This window comes from Oratosquilla oratoria, chromosome 24, assembly GCF_046742065.1.
Source record: "Oratosquilla oratoria isolate Oo_2021 chromosome 24, ASM4674206v1, whole genome shotgun sequence".
Taxonomy (NCBI): Eukaryota; Metazoa; Arthropoda; class Malacostraca; order Stomatopoda; family Squillidae; genus Oratosquilla; species Oratosquilla oratoria.
This window is the reverse complement of record NC_134800.1, coordinates 50,525,200-50,539,634: the sequence shown is the minus strand read 5'-3', so window position 1 is coordinate 50,539,634 and position 14,435 is coordinate 50,525,200. Positions and strand designations below refer to the sequence as shown.

The following is a 14,435-nucleotide window of genomic DNA, read 5'->3' as shown; positions in this document are numbered from 1 at the left end:
AACTAAATGAATTTTAGATTTAGTCATGATAAATTGGAGAACAGGAGATGGGACCCATTGAGTGTTGCTCCTTTCCTTTATTAAGTAGATACACACACACACACACATGGTCATATTGTATGTTTAATAAAAGAAGGTATAGTGCTGCTCAATTGGAAAAGGGTTAATGTACCAATTCACAAACGTGGAAGGAAAGAGATACCACTAGGTTATAGGCCAGTATCACTGACCAGCACAAAAGTGAAATATGAAAGGATTGTGAAAGATCAATGGATCAAGTAATTTGAAGACACACCGTCAATTTGGCTTCAGATCTGGAAGGTTATGTGTGTCAAACCTATTAAGCTTTTACACGAGTAATCGATGTGATGCAAGAGAATGAGGGGTAGGTAGACTGTGTGTACCTCAACCTAGAGAAGATTTAATGAAGTACCTCACTGACTTGTGTGAATATTGGAGACCTAAGAGGCAAACTACTTGAATGAATGAAAGATTTTTGAAGGGAAGATACATGAGGACAGTAGTAAAGGATAAGATGTCAGGATGGAGAGTAGTAATGAGCGGAGTTTCACAAGGTTCACTGATTACACCAATAATGTTGTCTCGGTCAGTGACATGATGGAAGATGCAGTAAGCTATGCCAGCATGTTCACAGATGATGCAAAAATTATGAGGAGTGAAAAATGAGGACTGTCGGCCATTGCAAATAGAAACTATTTTCGCATGGAACCAAGAATGGAAAAATTCATTCCAATACCAAAAAGTTGCAAGTACTGGAAATGGGAAATAGATGCAGAAGACCACTTTAAACTATTCCTTGAGAAGAGAATACATTGCAAAAGAGGAGAAATATAGGAGTATTGATAAAAGACAAGTTGTCACCTGACAGACAAATCAGCAGGACTGAACCTCTTCAGATTGCCTTGAAGAAAAATCCCCTCCCAAGAAAAGCAGGAACTATATATAGCATGAGCATGACTATGACCAGCACTAAATACCAACACATGATAGGCCTGGCCACAGAAACAGACTGCCCTTGATGCAGCCATCACACAGAAAACAACAAACACATCATCCTTCAGTGCCTCACCCTTGCCTTATATAGACTACACAAATTTCTTTCTTGAGTGATTCAGAGGCCAATCTAGTGGGTGTTGCCAGTTACCAGGGTCTCCTAGAAGAGAAATCTGGGGCAATGGATTGATTGATCTCTGCAAACCAACCACTGCCATTAGTTCAATCAATAAGTTGCTCAGTGAAGATATTTTGTGTTCCTGTCTAGAAAGAACAAGTGCAGGACAATATATAAGGTGGTCGGAGTCTTCTGTGAAATGGTTGCATCTGGGGCAGTTGGTGTCATTACAGTTTCAGTGATGTGAATGGTGTACCAATGCAGTTCTTGTTTGTCATGGAAGTCATTTCTCTATTAGGTTGATTTCAGGGGAAGTTTTGTGGAATGTAGAATTTGGCAGTGAAGGAGTACAGGTAAACGTCGACTTACGATGGCCGCGACTTACGATTGTTCGACTTTACGATGACGACGACGACGACGACGATATGATAATTTAACCCCTTCCATACGGTGCCGCACACGTATGCGTCATGAGGAGCAAGTGGATTCGCGACGCTGCCATATCGGCGTCTTGATTATATTTATTGTAGTCGCCCCTGTGTTTTTACATTCTCTCAAATGATTCATTCTCTGTGGTTTTCAAAATTCGCGGGTGAAAGAGAGAACGATCGATATAAGCGGTGACTATATTTTATGATGCGAGTATTATTACGTCACGTCGTACGGCTGGCATTGGCTGCTGCCCGCGAGATTTAAGTCCCGTACTGAAAATACATATTATAGTGTTTGAATATGGTAAAAAGGATAAAAATGATTAAATAAACTACTGTACATGTTTAATAGGCTATATTCAGTATCTCTGGTGGTTAATATACAGGTAGGCTAGGTACAGTGACCACGGAACAGAGTGGGGATCGACTTACGATGAGATCGTCTTACGATGGCTCTATCGAAACCTAATGCCATCGTAAGTCGACGTTTACCTGTAATTACAATGTGATCTGAGTGAATATGCATTTTTGTATGAAAGTGTTGTGGAAGACTATGGGTAGGTTGTAGGTGTTTTGCATTGAATACTGCTCTAGTTGTCACATTTGGTGGGCTGTGTTTGTAGTCATGTGATGGGTGGGTGGGTTTGAGGACTCTTAAAATAGAACTGTATGCCTGTCATTCTCAGATGTGGATTTAGATATTCACAGTCAGTGATACTAACTGTAGAGAGTTTAGATGCCCACACACCAAGGCTGATGTCCTTGTTATATATGAAGGTACATAACAGCCATAGTTTTGTGGCAGACTGTTTATTTTCATTATAAACATACAGTACACTACCACCAGCCAGGTATGAATTCATAAAACATTTGGACATGCATTGATAAAGTTATCAAATTTATGGAAGATTGTGCTATGATTATTATGATACCAGTATATTTTCTTTTATCCAAACTTAATATAGTTATACAGTACACCCACTTATATAGAGTGCAATTTGAAGGCCGTGTATTCATTGTAAATGTCATGTAGTGTGTGAAGAATTTTCAGCTTAATGCAAAGTTGCACAATGTGCAGGAAAAGCTAAACGGAATTTAATGTCATCATTGTCTTGTATACAGTGTGATTGACACTAGACTTGATAAAGATCTGATATGTGATCATGATGGTTGCAAATTCTACCTTTCTCTAAGGTCCTATTAAGAATTAGACAGTTATGCAAGCAGTTATAATACACTGTATGGTACATACAGTACTGATCCAGATACTGTATTGCACAATAAAAAAGAAGCACTGATAAACCATATTTTCCATTATTCCTATTTATATATGACTTCATTGCCATTACCATGTTCAAGAAGATGTTCATGGGTTAGAGTGGTTGACGGGAGGGTAACTGATAGAATATTAATAGATTATGTTGGGGTGTGCAAAAGAGTACTGGATGTAAAGATGTTTAGGGAAGAGAGCAGTGGAATATCTGATCAGCAGTTGGTGATGTTTTCCCTGCTTGCTATAGATCCTGTTATATAATCTTCCAGTGCTATTTGTCTTGCCTCAAAGTTTCACTGAATGGAAAATCCATTGCTCCACAGTGGCAACAATCTTCGGCCCTTCCACATATTTCTCTTTTTAGAAAATCTAGACTGTTGTCTGTGTTCTTTTGGTGTGGGGCTGTTTCTTTGTCACCACCTAAAAGTAGTAAGAGGGAGCAGCTTTACAGGTGATAGAAATACAGTTTAAGTAATAAAGAAAGATCTTAGGCCCACGTATATCTGTTTGTCACTCATCTTAAACAGTGTTTGCTATCATCAAATCCCTATCTAAACATCTCCAACATTATCTCGTAACGATAATTCCTTACTACATCTTGCTCTCTGGCTGAGCAGGTAAGGGCGTCATTACTTGCGGCGAAGGTCGAGGGATGGCGGTTCGAATCCTGCCACCAGCGAAGTTGAACCAAGGGCATGGTTCATTAAGTTCCACACTACAAAGTCCTCTGTGAGGGGCACTGTCCTAGCCTTCCGATAGGGGGAGTTTGTGATGTTAAACCATATCATCATCATCATCACATCTTGCATATTTTGGCTCATCTACTCCAGCATTGAGATCCTCTAACACCACTACATTTACATTCCCCCCAAAACTATGATGATGATAATCATCATAGTTTTGGGCCAAAAAATGAAAGATGTAGTAGGGAGGTTTGGAGTGTCAGATAATTATAGCAAAGAGATAATGTTTGAGATGTGTTTAGAAAGGGAGTTGATGATAGCAAGCACTGTTTAAGAAAAGTGCCAAACATAAATATACATATACGTAAGATCTTTCTCTATTACTTAAACCCCGAAAACTATAGACAAATTTAAATAAATCCAAAACGCCTCTCTTTCCTTCTCTCTTTCCTCACTACCAAGACTATATGTACTCACAAAAAACCTACATCTCTTATCCCAGTTTCACCTTCACCCACATTAAATTGTAAGACACTTCTCTCCACTCTACCAAGTACTTTCCTGTCTCATCACTTACCAGCAGAGCCATTATTCCCTCCCTCATCCCTTCAATTCCGTTTATTGCTCAGAACTAGGTAATTTTGCTAAACATATAGAGCTAGGTCGAACGTCTTCTCCCTCCAACTGCCAACATACAAGTGTATGTGTGTATTTACCTAGTTGTATTTTACGGGAAGGGGAGCTATGCTCATGGTGTTCCATCTTCATATCTCATTTTATCTAAACTATTTTTAAATTCATGTATTGTTTTTGCACACACTACTTTCTCATCAAACTTGTTCCAACTGTCTATTACTCTGTGAGGAAAGCTGTTCTTTTTCAGATCTCTTCTATAGCTGTCTTTCTTGATTTTCTTTCCGTGTCCTCTTGTATTTCTATCATCCTATTTTATCAGATCCTCTCTATCAATAATTTCTATGCCTTTCATGATTCTGTAAATAGCTATCAAATCTCCTCTCTCTCTTCTTTGCTCTAGTGTCTGTAGCTCAAGTTTTGTTAGTCTCTCTTCATATGATAGTTTTGAGTGTTGGTGCCAATTTTGTAATTGCTCTTTGTATTCTTTCAAGTTTTTTTATACATTTTTTTGTACTTGGTGACCACATCGTTGCTGCATATTCCAATCTTGGTCTTATCAGAGTGATTAGTATTTTCTTCACCATTTCTTCATCCAGGTATGTAAATGCCACTGATTGTTCTTATTAAATTATAAGTTTCACCAAAAATCTTATTTATATGTTTCTCAGGTGACATATTATTCATAACAATGACTCCCAGGTCCTTCTCATTTTCAACTTTGTTTATACTTTCTTCTCCCAATTTATATGCTCCTGTTATTCTGTTTTTCCTTTTTCCAAATTCCATTATACTACACTTTTTAGTATTGAACTCCATCTCCCACTTCTTACTCCATTCCCAGACTTTATTTAGATCACTTTAGTGATTCACAATCTTCTTCCGTGTTCACTTTTTTTAATAGTTTTGCATCATCTGCATAGAAGCTCATATAACTTTCAATTTCTTCATCCATATCATTAATATATATAGCAAACATTATTGGGGCCAAAACTGTTCCTTGTGGAACACCACTTATTACTTCATCCCAATTTGAGTGTTTGTCTCTTATCACTACTCTCATTTTTCTTGCAAAAAGTCTTCCATCCATTTAAGCAGTTTGCCCTGTATTCCTCCTTCGGTTTCTAGTTTCTTAAGCAACTTCTTATGTGGTACTTTGTCAAAAGCTTTTTTTAGGTCTAGAAATGCACAATCAGCCCATCCATCTCTTTCTTGTATTATATCTATTAGCCTTGAATAGAAACATATTAAATTGGTGACGCATGATCGTCCTTCTCTGAATCCAAATTGCCTTGGATTTAGCACGTTTTTTCTAAATATTTTACCCATCTACTTTTGACAATTCTTTCACAAATTTTTGCTATTGTACTTGTTAGAGAGACTGGTCTATAGTTGGTAGGGTCTTCTTTATTTCCCCCTTTATATATAGGTACTATATTTGCTTTTTTCCAATCTTCTGGAACTTTTCCTTCTTTCAAGGAACTGTTTATTATACTATGTATTTTGTCTGCCAGTTCATTCCTGCATGCTTTCAAAATCCAGTTTGCTATTTCATCTGGTCCATGCGATTTTCTGACATCAAGATTACTCAAGTGTTTCATTATTTCATTATTTGTTACTTCTATTTCTTTCATAGGGGGGACTTTCTCTTTCCATTCGATCTCTTCAGGTTGTATGTTCTCCCTTGTAAACACTGATTTAAAATGCTTGTTCATAATTTCCGCCATTTCTATTTCCTCTGTGTATTTAACTCCTCCTAGTCTTAATTTCTCCAAATCTTGTTTGTTTTTCAGTTTGTTGTTTACAAATCTGTAAAATAATTTTGGTTGATCTTTACATTTTTCTATGACATCTTTTTCATATTTTCTCTTTTCCTCTCTGCACACTTGTACTGTACATATTCATTTCTATAACAAGTATATATTTTCCATTTTTCAGGCCTTTTGTATTTCTTCATTTGGTCCAAGCTTTATCTCTTTTGTCTTTTAACTCTCTACAACTTTTGCTGTACCAGCACTTTATATATTCTTTTTCTTGTTTTTGTCTTGGGACATACTTTTCCACTTTTTTTTTTTTTTTCAAAATATTCCATTTCTCTTCCACTGTTGTTTCTTCTTTGTATATTTCTTCCCAGTTTTCTTTTTGAAAGAATTCTCTTATTTTATCAAAGTTTGTTTTTTCATACATCATTCTTCCTTTTCTATATTGTTCATTTCTTTTCATGTATTTTTCCTCATTTAGTTCCAGTTCAATCAATATGTGGTCACTTTTACTTATTGGTGTTCTATATTCAATCTTTTCCCTTATTCTAGGTTCAGATGTGATTATTAAGTCTAGTCTCGATGGTTCTTCTTCATTTCTATACCTAGTGTTCTCCTGTATCCACTGTGTCATTGTATGGTCAATAATCATCTCGAGTATAACATTTCCCCATGAGCCGTCTCCACCCTTTACTGTCATCTCTTCCCAGCAGACTTCTTTGCAATTAAAGTCGCCCATCATAACTATTCTTCCTCCATCTTCCATTTTCTTATTTAATGTTATCTTTGTGTCTTCTAACATACTTTTATGTTCACTCTCTTCCCACGAGGCTATTTTTGGAGGCACATAGTTTATCACGAACTTTCTGCTCTTCTTATCTCTGTCTTCCACTTCGATCATAATCATCTCTACTGTATTCTTTCCATATGTGACACACTTCACGTTTATATCCTTCTTAGTCAGGAACATAACTCCACCCACTTGTTTTGTCTCTGTTTCTAATCCAATAATTATATGCATCATTGCCTACACTGTTGGGTGGTAGTGGACCTTTTAATTTCGTTTCTACAATTCCCATTATGTCCGGTTCTTTTTCCTTCAGATAATCATTCAGCTCATTCAGTCCTGTTATTAAGCCATCTATATTTGTGTAAGACACTTTTAGTTTTCTGCCACTTCCATTGTATTCTCTGTTTCCCTTTTGTTTTTCTCTTGTATGTCGTATTTCCTTATTTTCATATTTACTACTCTCCAATAGAATTTCTCTTTTTCTGACTGTTCTGTTCTCGTTTTTTTCCCTTAGCTTCGTGTCTTTTCTTTTTTTCCTCCTCTCTTTCCTCTTTATTCATTTCTCTTTTTATCCATACCTTTTTATATTGTTCACTTGTTGCTAGTTTCCCTGTTTTGGATAAGATATTCTCTGCCGTCGTTTGTGACCTGAATTTAATCTTAATTGGTCTGGTCTTATCTGTACTATACTTTCCGAGTCTATACAGCTCTTCAATTTGTTTCATGATTTCAGGTTCATCTTCCTGTACTAATTCTAGTAAACTGCTTACTTTTTCTTTTTCCTCATTCATTCTTGTGGTTCTATTTGGGTTATATTTCTCTTCCATTCCTAATGTAATTATACATTTCTTTTTATCTGCTAAGTCCCTTACTATATTCTCCTTCTGTCTCATCACTTTAATAACTGAGTCTTCAGTTTGTTCTTTCATTTGCTGTTTAATTATGTCAATAAATGTAACTACTGTTTTCTTGGATCTTTTTCCAACCCTGTGCTTCCTTTGCTATGGCCTCTTTTTTGTCTTTAGTATTCCTCTTTAATTCCTCATTCTCCTATTTTACTTCTTTTAACTGCCTTTTTAAATCTTCTATTTCTATAGTTAAGTTTTTGTTCACCTTCTCAAGTTCTTCCAGTTTTTCAACTCTGCGCAATCTTTGCTACGTTACCGAACCTCTTCTCCCAATGTTCGGTCATTTGATCAAGTTTTTCTTCTAGTCTTGCCAATCGGGGGAGGTTGGTATCTTCCCCCCCCCCTCATTAAACCCTGGAAATTATTTTCTTCACCTTCCACTGTGCTGCTCTTATCTATATTTCTAATCTTAATGCTTTTACTGATATTTTCGATTTCCTCAGTGTCGTCAGCTGATCTTTTGTTTACATTTTTTCTGATGTCAGGGGGAGCCCGTTCGTCTCCCTCCTCATTTTCTTCCATTTCCCTCAGTAATCCCTCCCCTTCTCCCCTTTCATTACCTTTTTACTACACCACGAGATTTCCCCTTCCCTACAAATACAATAAGGTACTTCCTCGTAGTTGAGATCCACGAAAAATGCGTTTTTTTTCCGGAGTTCCAATCCACGCCGTGAATCCGACGAAAGTGTGTGTGTGTGTGTGTGTGTGTGCGTGTGTGTATTTACCTAGTTGTATTATACGGGAAAGGGAGCTATGCTCGTAGTGTCCCGTCTTCATATCTCATTTTATCTAAACTATTTTTAAATTCATGTATTGTTTTTGCACACACCACTTTCTCATCTAACTTGTTCCAACTGTCTATTACTCTGTGAGGAAAGCTGTTCTTTTTCAGATCTCTTCTATAGCTGTCTTTCTTGATTTTCTTTCCGTGCCCTCGTATTTCTATCATCCCATTTTATCAGAAGTGTGTGTGTGTGTGTGTGTGCGCGCGCGCATGTGTGTGTGAGAGAGAGGGGGATTTGATAGTGAAAGAACTTATTTCAGGTATTTTCTATGAATCATTACCTTCTCTTGAGGTTGTGTAAAATATGTCCCGTTACATGTTTTGCGAGACACTAGTAAAATTATGTGAATACTAATTGACCACATGTGCTTTTACAGTTTTTAATAACTAAAAAGTGTCAGATCTATCAAATAACATATCAATATAACTCGCACATACTTCATCAATAACTACTACAAGAATATTTTTTAATAATGTTCAAGTATTCCATGGCGGATGTTCTTGACTGCACACCGTTCCAAGTAGAATGACAATCTTTGGCAGATGCTGAATTAGCGGTGAGACCCGTCCGTGATGAGAGCTTAGTTCTTTAAGCCATTCGTCGTTTTCTGTGTGAGAGAAAGAAATATCTAGAGAGATGCATGTAGAAGTAAAAGAATATTTGTTTGAGTTTCCAACATTTGAAATAATCCATTGTTCTTACAAAAAGATACACATGTTTCGTAGTTTGGCATTGTTGGAGCAAGTTCATTAACAAGAAAGCTGGTCATGCTCGCGGGAAAGAATTGTATATACAAGGTTTTCTATGGTGGCTTTTGAAGACAAAAGTTAGTTCTACCAATGGAAGTATTTAAAAAAAAAAAACAGCAATATAGTTAGAGGGATAACAGAAGAAATATTCGAACTAATGGATAAGAGAAGAGAAGCTAAAAATAGGGATAGAAATGAATATAGAGAACTTAATAGACAAATAAAAAAGAAGTGTATAGATGCCAAGGAGAGTTGACTTGATGAACAATGTAGAGAAATTGAGGACCTTGAAAAAAAGGATTCTAAAATGATGTATGATAAGATTAGAGAAATTACCAAGAGAAAGGGGAATAATGGGGGGGGCAATCAAAGATAGAGAAGGAAAGGTTTTAATGGACGAGGAGGATATCAAACATAGATGGGAGGAGTATGTAAGGGACCTATTTGAGGACGACAGACAAGAAGGAGAAGAGGAAAATTATAGATATCTAGATGGGGAAGAAATAATGGAAGAGGAAGTGAAATTTGCAATGAAGAAAATGAAAAAAGGGAAAGCCATGGGTGAGGATGGTGTGATGATTGAAATGTTAGAGGCATTAGGGGATTTTGCAATAAGAAAACTCACTAGTCTAATAAACCAAATTTACGAAAAGGGTACAATAACGGAACATATGTGTAACTCGATTTTTATACCACTACCAAAGATAAACGGAACAATGGAATGTAGTAAACATCGCACAGTCAGTATCATGAGTCAAATAACCAAAATTATATTAAGGATAGCTTTAGATAGAATAAGAAATAAAGTAAGAGAACAAGTTTCATGGGAGCAATTTGGTTTCATAGAAGGGAAAGGAACAGCAAATGCAATTTTTATAATAAGAACGATTATGGAGAGGATGATAGAAAAACAACAAAATGTATATCTTTGCTTTGTTGACTACGAGAAGGCGTTTGATAGGGTAAGACATGAGGATTTGATAAATATTTTGGAAAGAGTGGATATAAATAGCAAAGACATGAGTATCATCAGAAATTTGTATTGGAAGCAAAGAGCAGCGGTGAGGGTACGGGGAGGAAGAACAGAATTTCAAGCTATAAAGAGGGGAGTGCGTCAAGGCTGTGTTATGTCTCCAGATTTATTTAATTTATATGGGGAGATGATCCTTAGGGAATTAGAGGGAATGGAAGGGATTAAAATTGGAGGATTTAATATAAATCATATCAGATATGCTGATGACACAGTATTGGTGGCTGACTCAGAAGATAAACTGCAACATCTATTGAATGTAACCGTAAGAGCTAGTGAGGAGAAAGGTTTAAATGTAAATATGGAGAAAACTAAAATACTAGTGGCCAGTAAAACAGATCCACCAAGAGTGCAAGTACAAATAGCAGGGAGAAGAATAGAACAAGTAACCAAAATTTCATACCTGGGAAGCGTATTGACAGAAAATTGTAGATGTGAAAAGGAAATAAAATCAAGGATAGCGATAGCTAAAAGCACGTTTCAGAAAATGAAAGGGGTTTTAACAAACAAGAAAATGTCTACAGATATAAGGAGAAGAAAAGTTGAAACATTTATATGGTCAACACTATTATATGGTTCAGAAGCGTGGACAATCAGCAAAAAATTGCAGGAAAACAGAAGCAGCAGAAATGTGGATATGGAGACGAGTATTAAGAGTACCATGGACAGCGAAGAAAACAAATGAAGAAGTATTGAGAGAAATGGAGACAGATAGGGAATTGATGACAACAATAAGGAAAAGACAGTTGCGATTCTTAGGACATATAATGAGGAAGGAAGGGTTGGAAGAGGTGGTGATGACGGGAATGGTGGAGGGAAGGAGAGCAAGAGGAAAGCAGAGGGAGAAGTATATGGACGGGCTGATGAGGGCGACGGGAAAACAACTCAAACCAGCACAGATGTTACAAGTAACTAGGGACCGTGAACGGTGGCGCTCCATGGTTGCCGAAGTCCAAGAGGATATGGCACGACGGTAAGGTAAGGTATAGTTAGAGGTCTTCCGGACGAGGTACGGCGGAAAGAACAGCAGGGTAGGATGAAATTCGAAGGGAATGCAGTGAGCATTAATGATAAGAAAAGGGAGAGAGGAAAAGGAGGCTGTGCAGAGGGGTGAAGATGAAAAAGGTGACTGGCGATATCACTGACGAGAGCAACCTACCTGGGAACGAAAGCGTTCTTGAGCCTGAGGGCGGGGAGGTTTTCGTCAAATGCTTCCTGAGAAACTTCCTCAATGAGGGTCTGGAAAAATGGAAAGACGTTACGGGCTACTGCCATCCAATAACAACGGTGTCACCTGGCAAAGATGTTAAATATATACTCCCTGCTAAGCAGCTTCGAGCTCCATCCGGTAGATATTGCCATGCCATAGCTACATGTAAATGTGTTCGTCCCCTATATGAGGGGAATGGCTGAGTCAGATCATAATTTCTGCCCAGACTACCTGAGAGAAAAACACGAAAAGAGGTGGTCCCTAGTCCGCCCACTTAGTTGCCTTTTGTGACATGCAGGGGAATGCAGTAGGAATGTTATGTCACCCATCACAGAATGCCAAAAAAAACAAACATGAAAAGGTATGGTAAACGCAATATCAAAGGAGGGTAACAGAAAGGGAGGAGAGTACAAGCTAAGAGTGATCAGCCTTTCTATTTGAAAGGAAATTAGTCTCCGATCACAAAAGAATGCTTCACAACTCTATTCCATCGATGTCATTGGTACCATGTGCCCTCGGAGAATAATGGGGTATTGCTGGAATGACATTGTATTAAACCAGAGCGTGTACTGTGAGACTCAGTCTAGGCATGTTACCAGAATGGGGAATATCCGCCGTTGATGCCATTTTTCGCAGTTTCCACGCGCAAACCCCATGTAGTCGCCCTTCCCATTCCAAACAGCTCTCGGTAAATTAGGTCCACTGTGTCCATCCATAAGTTTTGTGGGCGTCCCTTCCGCTTCCTCCACTGAGAAATGTCTTTTGGATTAAACTTATGAGTGAGATCATCACCAGCTAAGCGTGGCACATGCCTATTTGACTGGAGTTGACCTTTACAATCTATGCTGGTAATAGACCTTGGCTGATTGTCACGAAAATGTTGCTGGTTTGGTATGTCATACCAGCAATACCCCCATAGTTCTCCGAAGACGCTTGATACCTAAGACGTTGAGACATCTCTTCAAGTCAGCATTTAGTGTCCATGTCTCACAACCGTATAGCTAGACAGGGATCACAAGCAACTGGAAGATTCGGATCTTAATCCTCCTACATAAGTGTCGACGACTCCATACATACTCTGGTTGAACGAGTTCTCAATACCATGGGCCATGGCAATCCATCGAAGTACTTCCTGACTTGACCCATCATTATTTCACGCTGCACTACAAAGCCATGCGAAGTTTTCCAAGACCTCAGTGCCCTCGCCACATCCATGGACAAAACGAACTGTATCATCTAGTGAGCCCCTAAATGACCTGACCTTGATCTTGGTCTATGAGTGACTCCATGACTTCAGTCAGGAGTTCCAATGACCCCGCAGGAGGCATATCATCGTCGGTGAAGACAGGGACGATGACCTTAGTGTTGCCAATGGATGTACTCGTAAACATGCAGATGTTGAAAAGTGTCGGGGAGAGGACACATCCCTCTTATTATCCCTGAATTTACAGGAAAGAAGACGGACACGTCTCCTCCACACTTTACAGCACTTTTCTCCCCAAAGAATAATTCAAACATCAGTTCAATAATCCTTTTAGGATTCCCACACATCCGCAGATCTCAGAGCATATCACGATAAAAACACCCTCTTGAAATTAACCCAAGTTATAAGCAGTCCCTATTAAATTTCACGTCAGCACTCCATAAGAACATGAAGCGCTAGAGTCCAATCAGTTACTGATTTACAAAGTGTAAATTCAGTTTGATCAGGTCTATGGAGCTATCGCAGACGCGAGCAAACCCATTCCAGCAACGGACGGAGAAGTTTGCTCGGCACACTGAGCAATATAATACCGCAGTAATTGTTGCAGTACAGACTGCTTCTTTTACCCTTCCCATTGGTTCTATAAGAAAAGTAAAATGTCTAAGATTCTGGCGAAGGACACTGATAGGCGGCATTCTGGCGGAAACTGTATGTCGAAGGACACTGATAGGGCAAAATCAGCACATAACTGGGTGGGATATCATGGCCGAGGAATTCATTACGAAGTGCGATGGTGTCTACAGGGGATAAGGAATATAATAATAGAGGGGGAGTTAACTGGTTATAGGGAGCAAAGCAATGCATGTTTGGGTTCATAGCCTAAGAATTACGAACGGCATGGTGATATCGAGGGCACGAAGAAAACTTGGCATAATTGGGGGGCATGGATGAGACACACAAAATAAAAAATCCTATTTCCACGAGATCGAACGAGATCCCATGGTTTGGTAGGGGTGGGGGTATGGAATTCATTACAGAATCTGTAATAATCACAAAATTCCCTCTATTTCCGTGGTAGACCTTATACGGTACACGTTCTTCAACACCTATGGATGACGTTCCACTAGAAGTGACTAGATCTTAAGGTGTGCAATCTAGGTTCTCGGGTGATATAAAAAACATTGACCCGCTGATCGAGTGGGTCTCAGCGAGAGGCTAGCTACCCGGGAATGGTGAAGAAGAGCGAGTTTCGGGAGAGAGCACATACCATGAGAGCGTTGGACACTTCGGTGAGCACGGCGAACTTGGCTTCTCGGCAGGAGTCAGGCACTTCGAGGGTTGCTGCCATTCCAGAAGGAGGGCTGGCGCGCTTGCCCTGTGGTACCCAAGACTTGGAGAAAGTGACCTGGCTGAGGGCAGGGAGAGCCAGGCATGCGGCTAGGATAAGGAAGAAGGTCAAATGAGCCATTCTCGTCTCTGGTGGTGGTGTGAACGCTTTTTGTTGTTGCTGTGGTGGTGGTTGTAAGATTGGTTGAGGTGGGAGAGCAAGTGTGTTCTCACTCTGCGTGAGCAGTCTTATATCCTTCTCGGCGCCATTCCTACTGCCTCTTCCTCACCCGTCCCCTTCTACATCAACTTTCTCTGGCCTCGATCATATGAAAATTTTTCGGAAATAATTGTAAGAGATGCTGCAGAATATCAATTAGATAACAATTGTCTAATAAATGACAGCCAGCACGGATTTTGGAGTAGACGCTCTTGCACGCCTAATCTTTTAGAACATCACAATATAATTATTTCAAGCTTGGTCAAAAGGAATATATAACCAGGAGTGGAAGATGAATTTT

At 38.8% G+C, this 14,435-nt stretch overlaps 1 protein-coding gene across 1 annotated transcript; it reads right to left on the bottom strand.

The window, feature by feature from the left end:
- Positions 1 to 8,668: 8,668 nt before the first annotated feature.
- On the bottom strand, positions 8,669 to 14,135 carry LOC143038257 (uncharacterized). The gene is made up of 3 exons (XM_076207271.1): positions 13,856 to 14,135; positions 11,334 to 11,413; positions 8,669 to 9,002 (listed from the first exon to the last, which is right to left on the bottom strand). The coding sequence occupies exons 1-3, from the start codon at positions 14,054 to 14,056 to the stop codon at positions 8,984 to 8,986; spliced, it is 300 nt and encodes a 99-aa protein (XP_076063386.1). The 5' UTR covers positions 14,057 to 14,135; the 3' UTR covers positions 8,669 to 8,983.
- Between the last annotated feature and the right edge of the window lie 300 nt (positions 14,136 to 14,435).

Bases quoted from the DNA above. Each gene is read 5' to 3' on its own strand.
- LOC143038257 (XM_076207271.1), bottom strand. From the start codon at position 14,056: ATGGCTCATTTGACCTTCTTCCTTATCCTAGCCGCATGCCTGGCTCTC. The intron at 11,414-13,855 runs GTATGTGCTCTC...CCATTTTTCCAG, and splicing joins AAGTGTCCAACGCTCTCATG to ACCCTCATTGAGGAAGTTTC.